General features: G+C 49.3%; 5 protein-coding genes across 5 annotated transcripts; 3 read left to right on the forward strand and 2 right to left on the reverse strand.

Moving 5' to 3' along the window:
• The first annotated feature begins 632 nt into the window (after positions 1–632).
• BDV27DRAFT_137763 (putative glycerol-3-phosphate acyltransferase Sct1) lies at positions 633–3,656 on the forward strand. Its single transcript, XM_032069069.1, has 5 exons — positions 633–792; positions 860–1,204; positions 1,274–1,868; positions 1,925–2,193; positions 2,245–3,656. Exons 2-5 carry the CDS (start codon positions 1,034–1,036, stop codon positions 3,442–3,444), a joined length of 2,235 nt encoding a protein of 744 aa, XP_031921482.1. The 5' UTR covers positions 633–792; positions 860–1,033; the 3' UTR covers positions 3,445–3,656.
• A 171-nt stretch (positions 3,657–3,827) lies between these two features.
• On the forward strand, positions 3,828–6,028 carry BDV27DRAFT_69888 (undecaprenyl diphosphate synthase family protein). Its single transcript, XM_032077337.1, has 2 exons — positions 3,828–4,452; positions 4,642–6,028. Exons 1-2 carry the CDS (start codon positions 4,228–4,230, stop codon positions 5,632–5,634), a joined length of 1,218 nt encoding a protein of 405 aa, XP_031921483.1. The 5' UTR covers positions 3,828–4,227; the 3' UTR covers positions 5,635–6,028.
• lys9 (saccharopine dehydrogenase (NADP+, L-glutamate-forming)) lies at positions 5,842–8,075 on the forward strand. The gene is made up of 6 exons (XM_032077334.1): positions 5,842–6,100; positions 6,198–6,251; positions 6,429–6,715; positions 6,781–6,819; positions 6,883–7,707; positions 7,779–8,075. The coding sequence occupies exons 1-6, from the start codon at positions 6,049–6,051 to the stop codon at positions 7,872–7,874; spliced, it is 1,353 nt and encodes a 450-aa protein (XP_031921484.1). The 5' UTR covers positions 5,842–6,048; the 3' UTR covers positions 7,875–8,075.
• Positions 8,029–10,113, reverse strand: BDV27DRAFT_69869 (AHA1 family protein). The gene is made up of 5 exons (XM_032077336.1): positions 9,992–10,113; positions 9,310–9,693; positions 9,170–9,252; positions 8,444–9,099; positions 8,029–8,323 (listed from the first exon to the last, which is right to left on the reverse strand). Exons 2-5 carry the CDS (start codon positions 9,530–9,532, stop codon positions 8,305–8,307), a joined length of 981 nt encoding a protein of 326 aa, XP_031921485.1. The 5' UTR covers positions 9,533–9,693; positions 9,992–10,113; the 3' UTR covers positions 8,029–8,304.
• A 94-nt stretch (positions 10,114–10,207) lies between these two features.
• Positions 10,208–14,838, reverse strand: BDV27DRAFT_69836 (uncharacterized protein). The gene is made up of 2 exons (XM_032077335.1): positions 14,154–14,838; positions 10,208–13,975 (listed from the first exon to the last, which is right to left on the reverse strand). The coding sequence occupies exons 1-2, from the start codon at positions 14,290–14,292 to the stop codon at positions 10,485–10,487; spliced, it is 3,630 nt and encodes a 1,209-aa protein (XP_031921486.1). The 5' UTR covers positions 14,293–14,838; the 3' UTR covers positions 10,208–10,484.
• Positions 14,839–16,117: the final 1,279 nt, after the last annotated feature.

The raw sequence follows: 16,117 nt of genomic DNA on the forward strand, positions 1-16,117 counted from the left end.
CAAACCTGGAAATTAGAATGTTCTAGGCTGATGACTGTACAGATGGACTCCTGACTCGACGTACTACTGAAGAGGCTAGCTCTATTATATATTGCTACAACCAGAATAAAATAAAATAGAAGAGAATAGAATAGAATAAAAGAATTGAATACTCCTAGAACCTCCTGGTAATGAAGTGATGAAGTGATGAAGTGATTTATTGAGAACAAACCAAGAAGCACAGACTGGGGGAGATGGCTCGACCCTTACCCCACAAATTCCGTTAAGACGACTCATGTTCCGTAGTTATTTATGGATTCCTAATACTGATATAAGATCCTTTACTCATTGAACACGCCTCCTGCAACCGGTGTAGCTCCTATACACAGTGTGTGCTATTTCCCTGACTTCTTATGGGGTGACGTTTGGGATATATTTTTGTGGTATGACCTGGTACATGTATGTACAAGTCAACCCATCAAATGGTAACGCTGTTCTAGAATCTGCTGTGCGGAAATGACATAAACTTTCCATTAGCTTTACGGTTCTGTCATTTTTACTGGGTTGCGGTCGGACCGTTTAGATTACAATGGGTTTACCTCACTTTCTTCCCCCCACCCCAGCATTTCACTAGTTCTCTCCGTAGTACTCCAGTTCCATGTCATCCATGGAGCCAAGGCCTCTGTCACATGGCCCTGGTTGAACTCTCGACGCTTCTTCCCCCCCAACGCAGTGTGCTTCTGGACACATGTACAGTCTTTACAACGATCTGCGCAATCTGTCTGGAAGGGTTTGTTACACTGAATTCCCCAGGTAGACATCCGGCCTCGCCATTGCCCACGATCTCTTGAAAACTAACTTCATTGTGTTCGCATCACAGACAGGCTGATAGCAGTTCATGTCTCGTTCGACCGCAGCTACACGCGCTCGCCATCTCGTCAAAGAATAACACCTCTGAGCTATAAAACCCTACCCGACCTTTTCTTCTAGCCGACCAGAGTATCAGCCTTTCCTCTCATCAGTTGACAATATCTCCAAACCCGCTAACCGCATCATGGCAAAACAACCGTATATTCCCCCGTTAATCGGATGGCTGTATGACCTGGTTCTATGGCTTTTTTCCGTTCTTGTAGATCTCTTCTTTCGGGAGGTGCATCCGCGCGGTTCCTGGAAAATACCTAGAAAAGGCCCGGTGATCTTAGTTGCAGCTCCTCATGCGAACCAGGTAGGGCTGTCCGGCCGATGTCATTTTAGTCTGCCGTGTGCAAGCTGGCTAATTATCTGGCACCATTAGTTTGTCGATTCGTTGATCCTGATGCGTGTAATGCGCAGTGAAGCTCGCCGCCGAATTTCATGGCTCATTGCAGAAAAATCGTTCCGTCGCAAATTCATCGGCTTATTGGCCAGGTCTATAGGTACCGTACCTGTGGCCAGAGCAATGGACAATATGAAACCGGGCCAGGGCACCATTTATATGCCCGATCCTATCAACCAGCCTACTTTGATTCGCGGAGTCGATACCGATTTCGAAGGGCCCGGCTTTGAGAAGGACGGAACAATAGCCCTCCCTACCATCAATGGTACTTCACATAGTGCTGCTATCGCTGAAATCCGTGGCCCGACAGAATTGATCATAAAGAAACCGTTCAAAGCAAAAGATCCACTCTATCAGCTCACTGGGAGGAGAGATATCACGGATGATGGGCAAATCATTGGGGATGCATTAGATACGGACCCCGAATTCAAAGGCTCAAAGTTCAAAGTCTCCCCCCATGTGGACCAAACAGCTGTGTATGAAGCAGTATTTGCTAGACTTAATGCTGGAGGATGTGTTGGTATTTTTCCTGAAGGTGGTAGCCATGATCGTACAAACTTACTTCCGTTGAAAGGTATCTCTATATTTATCCTATCCCGGGAATCTTGGCCCTTGTCTAACCTTGCTTAGCTGGTGTCGCTTTGATGGCTCTTGGTACGTTGGCAGATAATCCAGACTGCGGCTTAAAGATCGTGCCCTGTGGAATGAATTATTTCCATGCCCATAAGTTCCGCTCGCGTGCAGTTATTGAGTTTGGAAATCCCATCGAAATCCCACGGGAGATAGTCGAGCAATTCAAAAGAGGAGAAAAAAGAGAAGCTGTTGGTGCTCTCCTGGACACCATATATCAGGGCCTGGTTGCTGTCACTGTGACGAGTCCTGACTACGAGACGTTAATGGTGGGGTGATTATCTGCTCAAGTGATATATTAAACGCTAATGAATCCTTAGGTTATTCAAGCTGCCCGTCGCCTATACAACACCAAAGGGAAGAAGCTCCCGCTTCCTATGGTTGTTGAACTCAACCGACGCCTTGTGAAAGGATATACGCATTTTAAAGATGACCCGCGAATCGTGCATCTGCGGAAGTCTATTGCAGAGTATAATCGAGAGCTACGCCTTCTGGGAATACGCGACCATCAGGTTGGATATGCGAGGTTTTCTTTCATCAAAGTAATTTTTACTTTGATATCTCGCCTAATCAAGTTATCTCTTCTTACGGTTGGAACATTGCCTGGCTTGCTCCTCTTCACTCCTGTCTTCATTACAACCAAGGTCATCTCCAAACAGAAATCTCAAGAGGCATTAGCTGCCTCTACAGTCAAGCTACAGGGGCGAGATGTTATGGCGACCTGGAAACTCCTCGTTGCCCTTGCGTTTGCCCCAGCTCTCTACGCGTTCTATACGGTGGTTTTCACCATATGGGCCTACCATAACCGGATTCAAAACACTGTCCCCGAATGGATGCCGCTGTGGCTGATTGTGCCCATTGGTATGGTTCTGTTCCCTACTATCACTTTTGCGGCACTTCGCATCGGAGAGGTTGGCATGGATATACTGAAATCCCTGAGGCCACTCGTGTTGTCCTTGAATCCGTCCTCTGCCAACTCTCTGGTGAAACTTCGCCAGAAGCGTGCAGCCCTTGCGCAACAGGTTACAGATGCCATCAACACATTGGGACCGGAACTGTTCCCTGACTTTGATGCTGCGAGGATCGTTACCGATCCTTTCCGTGAGATCAATAAGCCGGCTGAGAAGGCCGACGGTGAGCCTGCTTCTATTCCAGAGATTAGGAGAACTGCCACCACAGACTTTGAACGAGGCTCCATCTCACAAGAGCCTCTTCCCCGCAATGAGTCATTCCATAACCTTGCAAACATCGGCTTCTTCTCCACCCGGCCCTCAAGCCGTAGTCGCAGCCGCAGTAGCTCATTTGGAGGTCGGCCTGGTTCGTCTGGGCAACAATTGAAGCCACTTAGCCAGCTTACGTCAAGTGATGGTTTTGAGCAGGTTAGTTCAAAGATCCGAGACGCCATGCGGCAGCGCGGTGAACAGCGCCGGCGCCGGCACAGCGAAGACAGCAATAGCTGGGACATGGCTAGCTCTGGTCCAGGGACACCTTACAGCGAAGAGAGCCGAAAGGATATCTAATGTAGCAGACACGTCTGCTTCTGACAAGTCTTCAGTTTAATATACGGTGGCGGCGGTGTTTGGCGTTTTTATTCTCGTATTGAACGTTTGAGCGCTCCTTGACAAGGGAAGGGCTAAATAGCTGAATACCCAGTATCTGAAATGTAGAAACCGTTGGATATATGTATGTATATAAAAAGAATAATTAATTTGACTTACTTTACGATATATTACAGTTAATCTCCTCGATCCTCGGTCAACTTGGGCGGGACGTTTTGATTCCGTACAGTAATTCGGGTGGTAATTAATTTACACGTGGGCCACAGGAGACGGACCGATGAGATGGATTTCCGACCCACCAGCGTTCTTGAAGGTTACGTCTCCCAAATCACAGTCCATGAAGTATCCTTTCCTGCTTGCTTGAGCACACTCCTGCTGGCTTCAATTGATCTCCCGAATTGATTGGCTCGGGGAATTACCGCTCGGTCGTCTGTGTCCACGCACTGTTCACTTTCTCCAACCAAAATTAGAACAACTTTTGCATGTGGTGAAAGGAAACAGTGTAGCCTGATGAACACAGCCCTACAACAGAGGATCTCCATCTCGCGCCGTCTCTAGTTAACCGGTGGACTCTAGGATCCCGGAGACCTGTCGCCGCTCAACCTTACCCTTTAGACCGTTCACTTTTGGCCCCTGAGAACTGTCGACTTCGTTTGCAACGACTCTCACCACAGTTTTCCTTCATTTGCCCCCATTAGCTCCCAAGGTCTTCGCTAGTTCGTCCTCATATTTTTATCCACCAAAATGGCGACGTCAATGCACCTATCAAAACTCCGGAAATGGTTCCTTGCATCCCCGCCCATCGAGATGGCTATATCGAAACTCCGAGACCTGTTGATTGGAGCAATTAAGCAGGGGCCAGTTCCACAGCATATCGCGTTCGTGATGGATGGAAACCGAAGGTTTGCAAGGACACACGGAATCGAGACAGTGGAGGGACACAATCTGGGGTTTGAGGCGCTGGCAAGGGTATGCGCTGATCTTCTTCTTTTTTATTCTTATCATCTTGTTCTTTTAATTCCTTTCCGTCGCTCTTCTGGAACTGGCGATTGCCTAGCTGGTCTTCTACACCACACGGTCCTTTGCGATCTCCGAACATATTGCCCGCGGCTGAATCCTAGGTGCATGATACAAATACTAACGGCATCCCACAACTAGATTCTTGAGGTCTGCTACAGAAGTGGAGTCAAAGTTGTCACAATCTACGCCTTCAGTATCGAAAATTTCAAACGTTCCAAGTTCGAGGTGGATGCTCTGATGGAAATGGCTAGGGTGAAGTTGTCACAGATGGCCCAGCATGGAGAGATCCTTGATCGATATGGCGCAAAGGTCCGGGTGTTGGGTCGGTTGGACTTGCTCAGGCCTGACGTTCTCAAAGCGGTGAATCGGGCGATGGAAATGACAAGTTCCAACGGCGACCGGGTCCTCAACATCTGTTTCCCGTATACATCGCGCGACGAAATCACCACTGCTATCCGTGACACCGTTGCAGACTACAGCCAGCCATTAAGACCACGCTCCTCATCCCTACGAACGCCGTTTTCTGAGAGCCATATTGCCCTTAATATCCAAGCACGGAACCAAAATACAAAAACCGAGGATACAGGTAGCGATATTGAATCTGCTTCCGAATCCTCAGCCCAGGGAGAAGAAGGAGCTGCGAAACACGATCGTCCGAATAAGGTCTATGAGACCGGATCTGCTTTCTCATCATCTACGACCCTCGATCTCGCTGGCCATCAGGATAGTACGAATTCGAAGAAAGCAATTCAGGGAGCTAGCGCCGAGTCGGAAAACCCAGCTTTCTTGTCACCAGAGACCATCACACGGCAAACCTTATCAGACCATTTACACACGAAAGACAACCCGCCCCTGGACTTGCTGATCCGCACGTCTGGAGTGGAGCGCCTTAGCGACTTTATGCTCTGGCAATGTGATGAGGACACGGATCTTGTCTTCCTTGACGTCCTCTGGCCTGAATTCGATCTGTGGCACTTCCTGCCAGTTCTGCTGGGGTGGCAGAGAAGGGTTTCGAAGTCGAGGAAGAATCCGGATGCGGAAGGCGATTTCGATGGCGATGCTGTCGGATCATCTGAAAACGGTTTGAGCGACCAAGTCTTAAGCCCAAGTGCAAAGGCCAAGAGCTTGTAAAGCACCAACTATACTACCCCTGGCCTGGGGGAATCCAGGCCCAACAAGCATTGGAACATACGGAGTTTGGAGTTCGCTCCTTTGGTACTGATCGTTAGACTGATATCCATGTCTCAAGTTTTTGTCATTCATTACCCACCGCTGCATTTTCTTTTGGGGAAGCGCATACATCCATACATAATAAACATAGAGCCAATCCACATCACTCTCAGGCGATAAGCACATACTTTTAGTTAATATGATAATCCACACCTCCGATACCGCCGGCCCCAGGTGGACCCACGTGACTGAGTCATCACACAACTGCCGGCGGGGAAGAACCCCAGCGAGATAACTGACTCTTTCTTTTCCTTCTCAATCGTTTGACACATACTACTACTACTACTCCTCCTATTCCTCTCCCTAATCGTCACAATGCCTGGTCAGGTCGCTGGTTCTAAGGTCCTCCTTCTGGGCTCGGGTTTCGGTCAGTCTTCCATCGCATTGTACTCCGTTCTTCATATATCTACTATTCCGTACTATAAGGAGCCCCGCATTGAGCTCAATGACTAATTGATTCTTAGTTACCAAGCCCACGGTTGAGGTTCTGAGCAAGGCAGATGTCCACGTCACCGTCGGTATGTAACATTGACACTCCCTTTCACTTGGACCTCTCTTCTCCATATCTACATCATTGTTCCACTGTCACATCGGCGGAGACGAGAAACCGTGACCACCAAACTCTCCGGTCAATCCCAAACGACGCCTTAAACGTTATAGGATCTCTAATGTCTGGTTTCTACACTACATTATAGCTTGCCGTACCCTCGAAAGCGCCCAAAAGCTCGCTGAGGGCTTCAAGAACACCACGGCCATTGCCTTGGATGTCAACGATGCCGACGCTCTCGACAAGGCCCTCGAGCAGGTCGACCTTGCTATCTCCTTGATCCCTTACACTTTCCACGCCCTTGTTATCAAGTCCGCTATCCGCACCAAGAAGCATGTTGTTACTACTTCTTATGTCTCTCCCGCAATGCTCGAGTTGGACGAGGAGTGCAAGAAGGCCGGTATCACAGTCATGAACGAGATTGGCTTGGACCCTGTACGTTACTCTCGGACCGGTGACATTTGCGCATTAACTTACAATCTTGACTAACCTGCAATTAGGGTATTGACCACTTGTACGCCGTCAAGACTATTGATGAGGTAAGCTTCATCTAAATATACTATGATAGGATCCGAATCGCTGCTAAAACTTTGGAACAACAGGTCCACAAGGAGGGTGGTAAGATCACTTCCTTCCTCTCCTACTGTGGTGGTCTCCCCGCCCCTGAATGCTCCGACAACCCTCTGGGTTACAAGTTCTCCTGGTCCAGCCGTGGTGTCCTTCTCGCTCTCCGTAACGCTGCCAAGTTCTACAAGGACGGCCAGGAAGTCAGCGTCGCCGGTCCCGACCTTATGGCTACCGCCAAGCCCTACTACATCTACCCTGGCTTCGCCTTCGTTGCGTACCCCAACCGTGACTCGACTCCCTATAGTGAGCGCTACAACATCCCCGAAGCCAAGACTATCGTCCGTGGTACTCTTCGCTACCAGGGCTTCCCTGAGATGATCAAGGTGTTGGTCGACATCGGCTTCCTGAGCGATGAGCCCGCCGACTTTCTCAACTCCCCCATCGCCTGGAAGGACGCCACCAAGCAGATCCTGGGCGCCACGACGGCTACCGAGAAGGACCTCGAGTGGGCTATCGCCTCCAAGACCTCCTTCGCGAACAACGAGGAGCGCAACCGCCTCATCGCGGGTCTCCGCTGGATCGGGATCTTCTCTGACGAGCAGATCATCCCCCGCGGTAACCCTCTTGATACCCTCTGTGCCACCCTCGAGAAGAAGATGCAGTACGGCCCCGAAGAGCGTGACATGGTTATGTTGCAGCACAAGTTCGAGATCGAGCACAAGGATGGCTCCAAGGAGACACGCACCAGCACCATGTGCGAGTATGGTGTGATCGGTGGTTACTCTGCCATGGCTAAGACTGTCGGTGTCCCCTGTGGTGTTGCTGTCCAGTTGGTGCTTGATGGCACTATCAACCAGAAGGTACGTTCTTTATTCATTGCCCAGCTCCGAGGCCATGTTAAATGACGGTTCGACTGACAATCTGTCCTTAGGGTGTCATTGCTCCCATGACCTGGGACATCTGTGCTCCCCTCGTTAAAACTCTTAAGGAGGAGTACGGTATTGAGATGATTGAAAAGACTCTGTAAACTCGCTTTTTGGGGCGTATACAATTGAACTGTTTAACGATCTAAATGTTTATAAAGGGTTAGAGATATACTCAAAAAAGGGTTAAGGAAAAGTTCGATTTATCATAAGTGTAGTTATCCAATGCCATACAGACAGATATAATGCGTATCCAACCGTGGATTTTCGTTATTGATTCGTTTTACATTGGTCTAATCATGGAATTCTATCGTGGAATCGTCGAACCATACCCTCGAATGTAAAGAGGGGAAGGTGTATCACAAAAGGCACAGATGTGAGGTACAGTGTCTGCTTTCCAAGAACGCTATTCAGTCGACCCAAAACATATATACGCCAGCCCCTACAGGACGCGTTGATCGCAGACAGCATCAGGTCATCTGTTACCCCACGTGGCGTTCGAATCGTTAAGCTTCTAAAGTTGGGCGCACGAGATCAGAGGATAGTGCCAAACCTATAGCAAAAAGAAGTACGAAGAGCGACATCAGCAACTGCCTCCAAAATTGAAAACGAGAACTGGGAGCCATGGTAAGGAAGATTTGGCTACGAGACAATGCATGGAGGGGAAACATACCCGAAAGTCTGCTTGATACTGCGAACATAGTACATTTCCCAGTTCTGCTTGGTGACATCCTCCTGGCCAACGGGAACTCCAGTCCAAGACACACGCATTTGGGTAACGCCGTCGACATCGTTTTGATCAAAGTTGATCTCGAGGGAGCTGAAGTGACCCTCGGGCCACTGGGCCAAACGCCACTTCTGCACGATCTGAGTCGGTTTCTCCAGCTTAGTATATTCTCCGGTGACGTTGCCATCAAAGATGGCGAACTTTCCGCCAACCTGGGCACCCTCGAACTGACGAGGCGCTCCGCGGGTGAAAGCGGCAATGCGCTGGGGATCCGTAAAGGTGTTGTACAATTCCTCAGCGGTGGTACGGAACTCATCCGAGGCAATCACGGTAGTAGTGTTGACAGCGATCTTGCCGCCGGTAGTAGTAGTGGTTGTCTTGGGAGCAGGTGTGTCCTTCTTAGCTTGAGGGTGATAGGTCGGGGCGGTAAAACCCTTAGATGGGTTCTCACCAGGGGCATGCTGGATATCCTTGCCGTGCTCGGTAATCAGGGCAGGTGCAAGTTTAGCCAACTCCTGTCTGAGTTGGGGCAGAAGCTTCGACCGCACGAGGTCCTTCACCGGCTGCTTGGAAGAGGATTCAGAGTAGATATCAATCTCAAACTACAGCAGACAGGAAGTGTCAGCACTACCATCCCCAGTTGGCCGTCTCTGAGGGAGAAAGGGAACATACAACATACTCGTCTTCCTCTGTGTCGTGGGCAACCTCGGGGATGGTGATAGTACCGCTAACAGACTCCTCGTCCTTGGTCTTACCTGTGCAGGAATTTAGTTGTGCCCCGGACAAGGGAAGCACACAATACGTTCACGAACCTTCATACTCTAGCTGTACTTTGACATCGAACAAGGTGATGACCTTGCCTTTTCTTTGGCTGACGTCTACGTCGCCATCCATAGACAGGAGGTTGGAGATCTTGGCGGTGACACCATTTTCCTCGGCGGAAAGCGTGCAAAGCTTCTCCTTCAGGTAATCCTTGGCCCATCCGGAGGCATCCTTATTCACCCAGTGCCAGTTGTTGGGGTTGTGCAGAACCATGATGTTGGTATTTTAAATAAATTTATTATGAACTGCTAGTGGGTCTTGATGTAAAGATAAAAAAAAAAAAAAAGAAAATCTTCTCTATTGCAGGGTTGACACCCAAACCCGAATGAATGGATGAGAGGTCTTTCCTTTTAAGACTGTTCCAATGCTAGGTTCTGTGCAGTCCAAGTCAGTATATCTAGTCTGAAAGATCAACTGATGCATACAAGACGAGGTGTATAAAGATATTTCTCAGTGATCCTGGGTAGCGTTCCCGGACCGGGAGCTAATCAACACAAAAGATGGATCGAAATCCATCTTTTCTCTGACTGGTGCCAGCTATATAATCTCATCATCGAGGGGCAGACCCTATCCAACGGTGGGGTAGTTGGATGAGGTTTTGTGGGTGGGAAAAAAAAAAAATAAAAGTCTGCATTGGTGGGGGAGGAAATAAAGAGGAATTGGGGTACTCACAGTTTTACGGTAAGACGTCTCAAATCTAAGACGCTGCAAAAAAGTAGATCAACCAGGTCAAATGCGGTAGAGAAGGAAACAATAGAAAGGGAGGTACCGCGGTGGAGTTGGGGAACCGGAGTTTACTTAAATAATACAGTGTATCCCCTCAACCGAAGTTGAAGGCGAAAGAGAAAAAAAGGATTCGGAAGGAAAGCTCTAGAAGGTAACCATGGTCACGTGCGGCACTAGTCTCGAGTGGGGGGCGGAATGCATAACCTATGAAATTGGTAAGCCAACCCTAAGTACATACATAAAAAAAAGTACAAGTACATAGTTCAATTGTTATGATTGTCATGTACATACTTGATCAACACAGTAGCGAACGAATAATTTGGGTATCTTCAACAGAACAACATAAAAGCAAAGCAAATCAAAGCAAGTCAAATCAAAGAGTGGAGCAAAATGTCCATTAGGGCAATATGGTCATCACACATAACTCGTCCAACGTCCATCACTCCTGCAATTGTTCCAGTTCCTCCCATCCGTCTTCATCCATAAGCTGTTCTTTCACACGGTCTCGTAAGCCTTGTATGGCACTTCCGAGGGCCTCAGTCCATTGCCCTTCCACTGTAGCGACCTTGTCTTTTAGGTCATGCGTCAAAGACCGCTCCTCATCCGCACGGGACTCCTGTATTTCCCGCAGAACGTGGTCTTCGTCCTCTCCCAATCGGGCGCGTTCAGCCACCATAAGCTTGCAATTTGCTCTCATGACAGCAGATTTAACCTCGTGCAAGAGGCAAAAGAGGTTGGTCTGCGATTCGATATATTGGTAGCTAGACTTTTCCGCATGTGAAAGAAGAGTATAGAGATATTGCAACGGATGATTCTGGTAACTGGGATTTTCATCATACTCGTTGGTAGGAATCTGGACCTGAAAACCGGCCAGACTCATGGGAACCTGCTGAACCAGAGTGAGGAGGGATGGTGCGATATCCCAGAAGGCGGACAGTTGTATCTCGACCCCTCGAACCACGTTCTCTTCAATCACAGTTAAAAAGGATTCAAGCCGAGCCAGTGTGCTTGCCTCGTGGTTAACACGACGGTTCAAGGCATCTTTGGCAAAGAAGCTATTCGTTTCCCGCACTTTCTCCTCGTTCGCATTCTGCTTATAAGGTAGTATGACTACAGCCTTATACTTTTCATCCCGGTCACTGACTAGGTCGTAGGTTTCGCGATATAATTGCTCTCGAGCTTCAAATAGCCATTTGAGCTGCGTGAGTTTCTCTAGCAGTTCAGGCTTTTCATCTCCTTCCTCCTGGGTCTGGTCAGGAGTCTCATTCTGAGCGTCATCGAACAACTTGCTCTGTAACTCATCAATGGACGCAGTGGCCTTGTTGATTCGTTCTGTGAGAATTGCATGCATCGGCTTTAGCACTGATTCTTGGTAGCCATCCAGCTCTTGTTTTGACAGCTCTCTCGCAAGCTTATTCTCTTCCATAATCAGCGCGGCCTCCGCCTCTGCGGCTTCTGCGAAACTAATACTGCCCTGCTCGATTTGGCTCTGGATATTGGCCTTAAAGCATCGGCGGCCGTCCTGCATCCTCTCCTGGTGGTTTTGCTTCAAACTCTTGATCTCCGATTGATGCCGTTCTCTGGTAGACTTGACAACCGAGAGATCACTAATCGATCGAACTAGAGTTCGATAGTTGACAAGATCTGGGTGGCTATTGTTGACAGCCGGATGGTGCCGAGGGTAAGGTGGTGGCAGAGTAATCAGCCTCGAAACATCCATTTTGTGAGTTTCCTTGATATAACCGGGGTTATTGTGCCCAACCGTACTTGAATAATCCGACGAGGCTGGCTCTTCGTGCCAACCCACCTTCTCAGGCGGGTATTCATCCGGGCCGTAAGCTGGATATTGATCGAGCGACCCAGATGCATAGCTCATACTTTTGCCTTCTACAGGATCTCGTCCTTGGGGCCAGTGAAGAGATTCGCGAGGCAAACCCATATATTTAGATTCACGCTTTGAACGCTCAATTCTTCGTTCGCCTCCCTCGCTGCTTGATTTTGATTCCCACCAACGACTTGGTGCACGTCCCCGGGAGCTCATTCCATCATTGCTCATACTAAGACTTGCTATTGGTGACAAGCATGGTTGATAGTTGTTCCACCAAGCGGATTCGGGACGTGACTGGGGTATATCGAGCCTCGGAGCACCCCTGGACGGCCGCCTAGAGATCGGTGCAGGCGAAGCCTGGGACTTTGGAGGTGTTTCAAATAGTCTATGGCGCACAGTTTCAATATCCAACGAGCCAGAGTCCCATAGTTTAGCGTATCTCACACGCCTGATCTGGGACTCAGAGATTATAAACTCCGCGAAAATTCTCAGGGCATCCGCTTCATCTGTAGCGCCTGCTTCCTTTTCTATAAAGGCCTTGTGTCTTTGTATGGCGTTCTGAACAAACTCCATATCCTGGTTGACAACAGAATCCAAAGAGGGGCCTTTCGATGGGACTCTGCGTGGGGCTAATGCCGAAACCGTAGGCAGAGTATCATTAGGCAAGTGTAATAAATGAGAGACTGGTCGGTCCTCCCTCGAGCTAGGCCGAGAAGATGGCCCTGTGTCTTGCCCAGATTGCAATGGAGGAGTCGGAAGGGCTTTTGGGGGCACGGCCTGCGGGGTCGTCTTGGAGTATCCCGATGATTTCTCACCACCCGGGGAGAACGGCGGGGTATGTGCAAACCCACGAGTCGGTCCAAGAGGGCTGGGCTCGCCTCTTGGAGTCGAAAAAGAAGATGGATTTGAAAACAATCCAGTCGATGAGGCTCTAGGCCGTGAGGTGACATGTTGCCCATCAGATCCTAAGCTATGACTACTCCTAGGGGTAGCTCTTGTAGATGTTTGGTTCCGTGTACTATCAGGAATAGCATTCGTGTCTTCAAGGACTAGGTTCGACGGTTTTACTTGGTCCAAGGCATCAGCCCACGGGTTACTGTTGGTCGATACTGCGCTGAAGTCATCAAAAACGTGGCTCTGTCGGTTCCTGCGCTCGGTTCGCCTTTCTCGGATCCCTTTAGCGTTCGGGTCTCGAAGAGCCGGGCTGCGAAACAGGCCATTGCTAGTGGAGCTTTGAGGCGCATGAGTTTTAGATCCATCGGCTTCAACGCGAGGCCCCGGGATGTTCGCCGTGTCAATAACAAGGGGTGCTTGGTTTCTTTGCTTGGTCACTGCGGGCCCTTCGTCCACCCAGCCAGCTGGAGTCGGGGGAATACTGTCCAAGCCAGTTCCCAGCACTGGGGGCGGTCGAGTTCTATTGATCCTTGGCTGGGCCTGCGAGTATCGCAAAGACGTTATATCGGACAGACCACTGACACTCTGTGATCTTGTAGTAGGTGGAGGGCCTGGGGGTGGTGGTGGAAGTGGCATACCAGGTTCCCACCCACGTCCTAGGGGGGAGCCACTCCGAGGCTGACTTGCAGCTCGGGACGTACCTGCGCTATTCACAACGGGGCCTGCAGAAACGGCTCGCCTGGAGGTTGGAGGCCGCGTGAGATCATCCTGTTGGGTAGCGGCCGCCATATAGTTATAATTACTTGATTGTGGCGGATGTAGATTGTCCTGTTGAGAAACCATAATATAGGGCCTCGATCCTGTATTCAGTGAACTTTGTCCTTGATACACATCAGCTCTATGTTGGGACGATGATCTGGAAGACGACACTCCTTGTGACAATGGCGGAGGTGGCGGAAGTGATACATGTCTATTCTGGCCTGTGTCGCCCATATGAACCATGGACAGCGGACGGGTGCGAGGAATGGGACGCTGTCGATACTCCACGGGGGCATCAGCATTGCCATGTATTGCTCCATTATACGAAGATACCGCTCCTGGAGATACTGAGTCTCTGTCTGACGTATTATGGTTAGCATTATCTCGGGAATGATGTTGCTGCTGGCTTGGCGGTGAGTATGGCGGCGGCGGAGGCGAGAGGGAGGCATCTATATGCATCATGTTAAGCATGTCTTGATAAAAGACCTTTTGGGGTTTAGGTAGGGACCCAGGTAACCGTGGCGACATACAATGGTTCGGTTTTTTTAAAAAAAAAAAAAAAAACCCAAAAGGGAAAAGGGAAAATGAAAATTAAAATGGAAATTGAAAAAAAAGGGCCTAACAGACCTGCATGAGACCCAGCTTGTCGCGACTGTGAAATGATTCGAGTCATGTTATTTGTTTGCGGATAAGTAGATTGCCCCGAACCGCCCACCGGCCCCCAATCCTGAGGATTGTAAGGAACATTATACTGCCTCGAGGCCATCGATGATGACCCGGTCCCAACGCCTCCCGGGGTATTAGTGGCGGGAGACTGGCCTTGCGTAAACGGGCTTGATAAGGAGGTCGTTGACAGAGGTGTCGACGAGTAGTTACCACCGAGCGCGACACCTAGCCCATGAAACTGAGGACCACTCAAAGTCGTTGTCAAAGGCGGCGGCCGCAGAGCATGTTCTCGACGGTTAGGAGATGGCTGATTGCTAGTACTGGCATGAGGTGTTGGCCAGGACGGCGGCTCGTCGCTAACGTTATTTGGAGGCCACCAGCTACTTTCAACTCGCAATCAGTAATGCGAGACGCTGGAAGCAGATCACTTCAAGGGAAAAGGGACAGTCTCATGGGTATGAGGGTATGAGGGGCCCGCGCACCTATTCATACTGCCGAAGAGATTAAGAGGCAACCGGACGTGAAGCCATGGCTAAAAACCGTGCGCAGCTGTAAAATTAGGAAGAGGAGCAAAAGGAAGGCCCGAGCCTACCAGACGTGACAGGTCAACGAGAAGGACAGAGAGAAATGCAGATTTCTATTATTTGCAACACGTTCTGTAGACCAACCAGTGGCGGCGGAGGCCTGCATCTCCCGAGTAGACAATTCGGCCGTTTGACGGGGATAACGCGACGGATCCACCTGAGATAAAAATAACACGCCCAAGACTTGGCCGTCTGGGGCCACCCGAGTGGAATCTGGAAGAGACAAGACTCTTCAGACACGAGAGGGGCATGGATATAGTTAGTGAGCTGCAGCCTGGGAAGTTCATCACAGCCGGCGTCCTGTTGGCGCTTAGGGCACGGGATCTGCGGCCGCTCACTGGTCAAATACCCCGGTTTTCCCATGCCGCCCTAGCAAACCAGAGTCCTCATCACAACTTGTTAGATTGGTCCTGTATTTAGAACCAAGCTTGCAGCCTTTTGAAACTTCCCAGATCGTTGCGTTGCGTCTCAGGGCCAGGGGAAAAGGACACGCAAAAAAAAAAAAAGAATCATGTCATCGCATAATCTGGGGGCCATGGTACCTTTCTTTCTTTTTTTTTTATTCAGGATATCAGCGCCTACACGGAAAGATAAGAGTCTAGTTATGAGAAGCAGATCTTGTTCATTTTTAGTATTGCTAAACTTCAACTACTGCATATTCTAAACCTTGCCACGAATGTATGGATACGCCCAATTAGTAAAAGGCTCTTTCACCTGGGTTAAAGACCAATGAACCAAGAAAGCTTGAGTGGCGATATGGCCTTCTCTTATCAAACTGCCCCACGCTATACATCGAAGTCACTAAAGCCAGAGTCAGCGCCGGAACAAGCAACTCCCGAAAACTGACAAATCAAATTGATGGAGGGTATTTCAGATTAAATGCCCTGTCACAGGCGGTGGTCATCAATGTATTTGATTATGTTGACCGTCGTGATTAAAATAAAAAGAAAATCATCATTGAATATGTACCAATGCAGGGTGACTCGAGGAAATATAAATTCAACGTACATCGATTGATTCATGCCCTGCCAACATTCGTTGGCAGGGGCGAGGTGTTCTTTGTATGCGATCTACACAATCTGCGCATACAATCAGCTTCGATTGCTTCAAGGCGGTGACAGACGAAGACGAATTGTTGACTAATCAGTCCTGACAGTTGTCGTCCTGGCCAGCAATGCTGACTTGGACATATGCTTGTCTTTTGTTTTAATGTCGATTCATCATGATGTCGAAAAGAACTGGAGTCGGGGCGAGGTGACTACATACACGTAACTTGCTTCCTGCGAACCACAAAACCAGAGGCCTGATAGGTTAGAGAAGTCTTGATTGTCTGCACATCGA

This window comes from Aspergillus caelatus (assembly GCF_009193585.1).
Source record: "Aspergillus caelatus strain CBS 763.97 unplaced genomic scaffold BDV27scaffold_336, whole genome shotgun sequence".
In the NCBI taxonomy this organism is placed as follows: domain Eukaryota; kingdom Fungi; phylum Ascomycota; class Eurotiomycetes; order Eurotiales; family Aspergillaceae; genus Aspergillus; species Aspergillus caelatus.

Excerpts from the sequence above, each read along its gene's own strand:
- BDV27DRAFT_137763 (XM_032069069.1), top strand. The coding sequence starts at position 1,034 with ATGGCAAAACAACCGTATATTCCCCCGTTAATCGGATGGCTGTATGAC. Across the intron at positions 1,869-1,924 it reads AAACTTACTTCCGTTGAAAG|CTGGTGTCGCTTTGATGGCT; the intron begins GTATCTCTATAT and ends AACCTTGCTTAG. Across the intron at positions 2,194-2,244 it reads CTGACTACGAGACGTTAATG|GTTATTCAAGCTGCCCGTCG; the intron begins GTGGGGTGATTA and ends ATGAATCCTTAG.
- BDV27DRAFT_69888 (XM_032077337.1), top strand. The coding sequence starts at position 4,228 with ATGGCGACGTCAATGCACCTATCAAAACTCCGGAAATGGTTCCTTGCA. Across the intron at positions 4,453-4,641 it reads GGTTTGAGGCGCTGGCAAGG|ATTCTTGAGGTCTGCTACAG; the intron begins GTATGCGCTGAT and ends TCCCACAACTAG.
- lys9 (XM_032077334.1), top strand. The coding sequence starts at position 6,049 with ATGCCTGGTCAGGTCGCTGGTTCTAAGGTCCTCCTTCTGGGCTCGGGT. Across the intron at positions 6,252-6,428 it reads AGATGTCCACGTCACCGTCG|CTTGCCGTACCCTCGAAAGC; the intron begins GTATGTAACATT and ends ACTACATTATAG. Across the intron at positions 6,716-6,780 it reads ACGAGATTGGCTTGGACCCT|GGTATTGACCACTTGTACGC; the intron begins GTACGTTACTCT and ends ACCTGCAATTAG.
- BDV27DRAFT_69869 (XM_032077336.1), bottom strand. The coding sequence starts at position 9,532 with ATGGTTCTGCACAACCCCAACAACTGGCACTGGGTGAATAAGGATGCC. Across the intron at positions 9,253-9,309 it reads AGTACAGCTAGAGTATGAAG|GTAAGACCAAGGACGAGGAG; the intron begins GTTCGTGAACGT and ends ATTCCTGCACAG. Across the intron at positions 9,100-9,169 it reads CAGAGGAAGACGAGTATGTT|TTTGAGATTGATATCTACTC; the intron begins GTATGTTCCCTT and ends TGTCTGCTGTAG.
- BDV27DRAFT_69836 (XM_032077335.1), bottom strand. The coding sequence starts at position 14,292 with ATGGCCTCGAGGCAGTATAATGTTCCTTACAATCCTCAGGATTGGGGG. Across the intron at positions 13,976-14,153 it reads ACAAGCTGGGTCTCATGCAG|ATGCCTCCCTCTCGCCTCCG; the intron begins GTCTGTTAGGCC and ends TGATGCATATAG.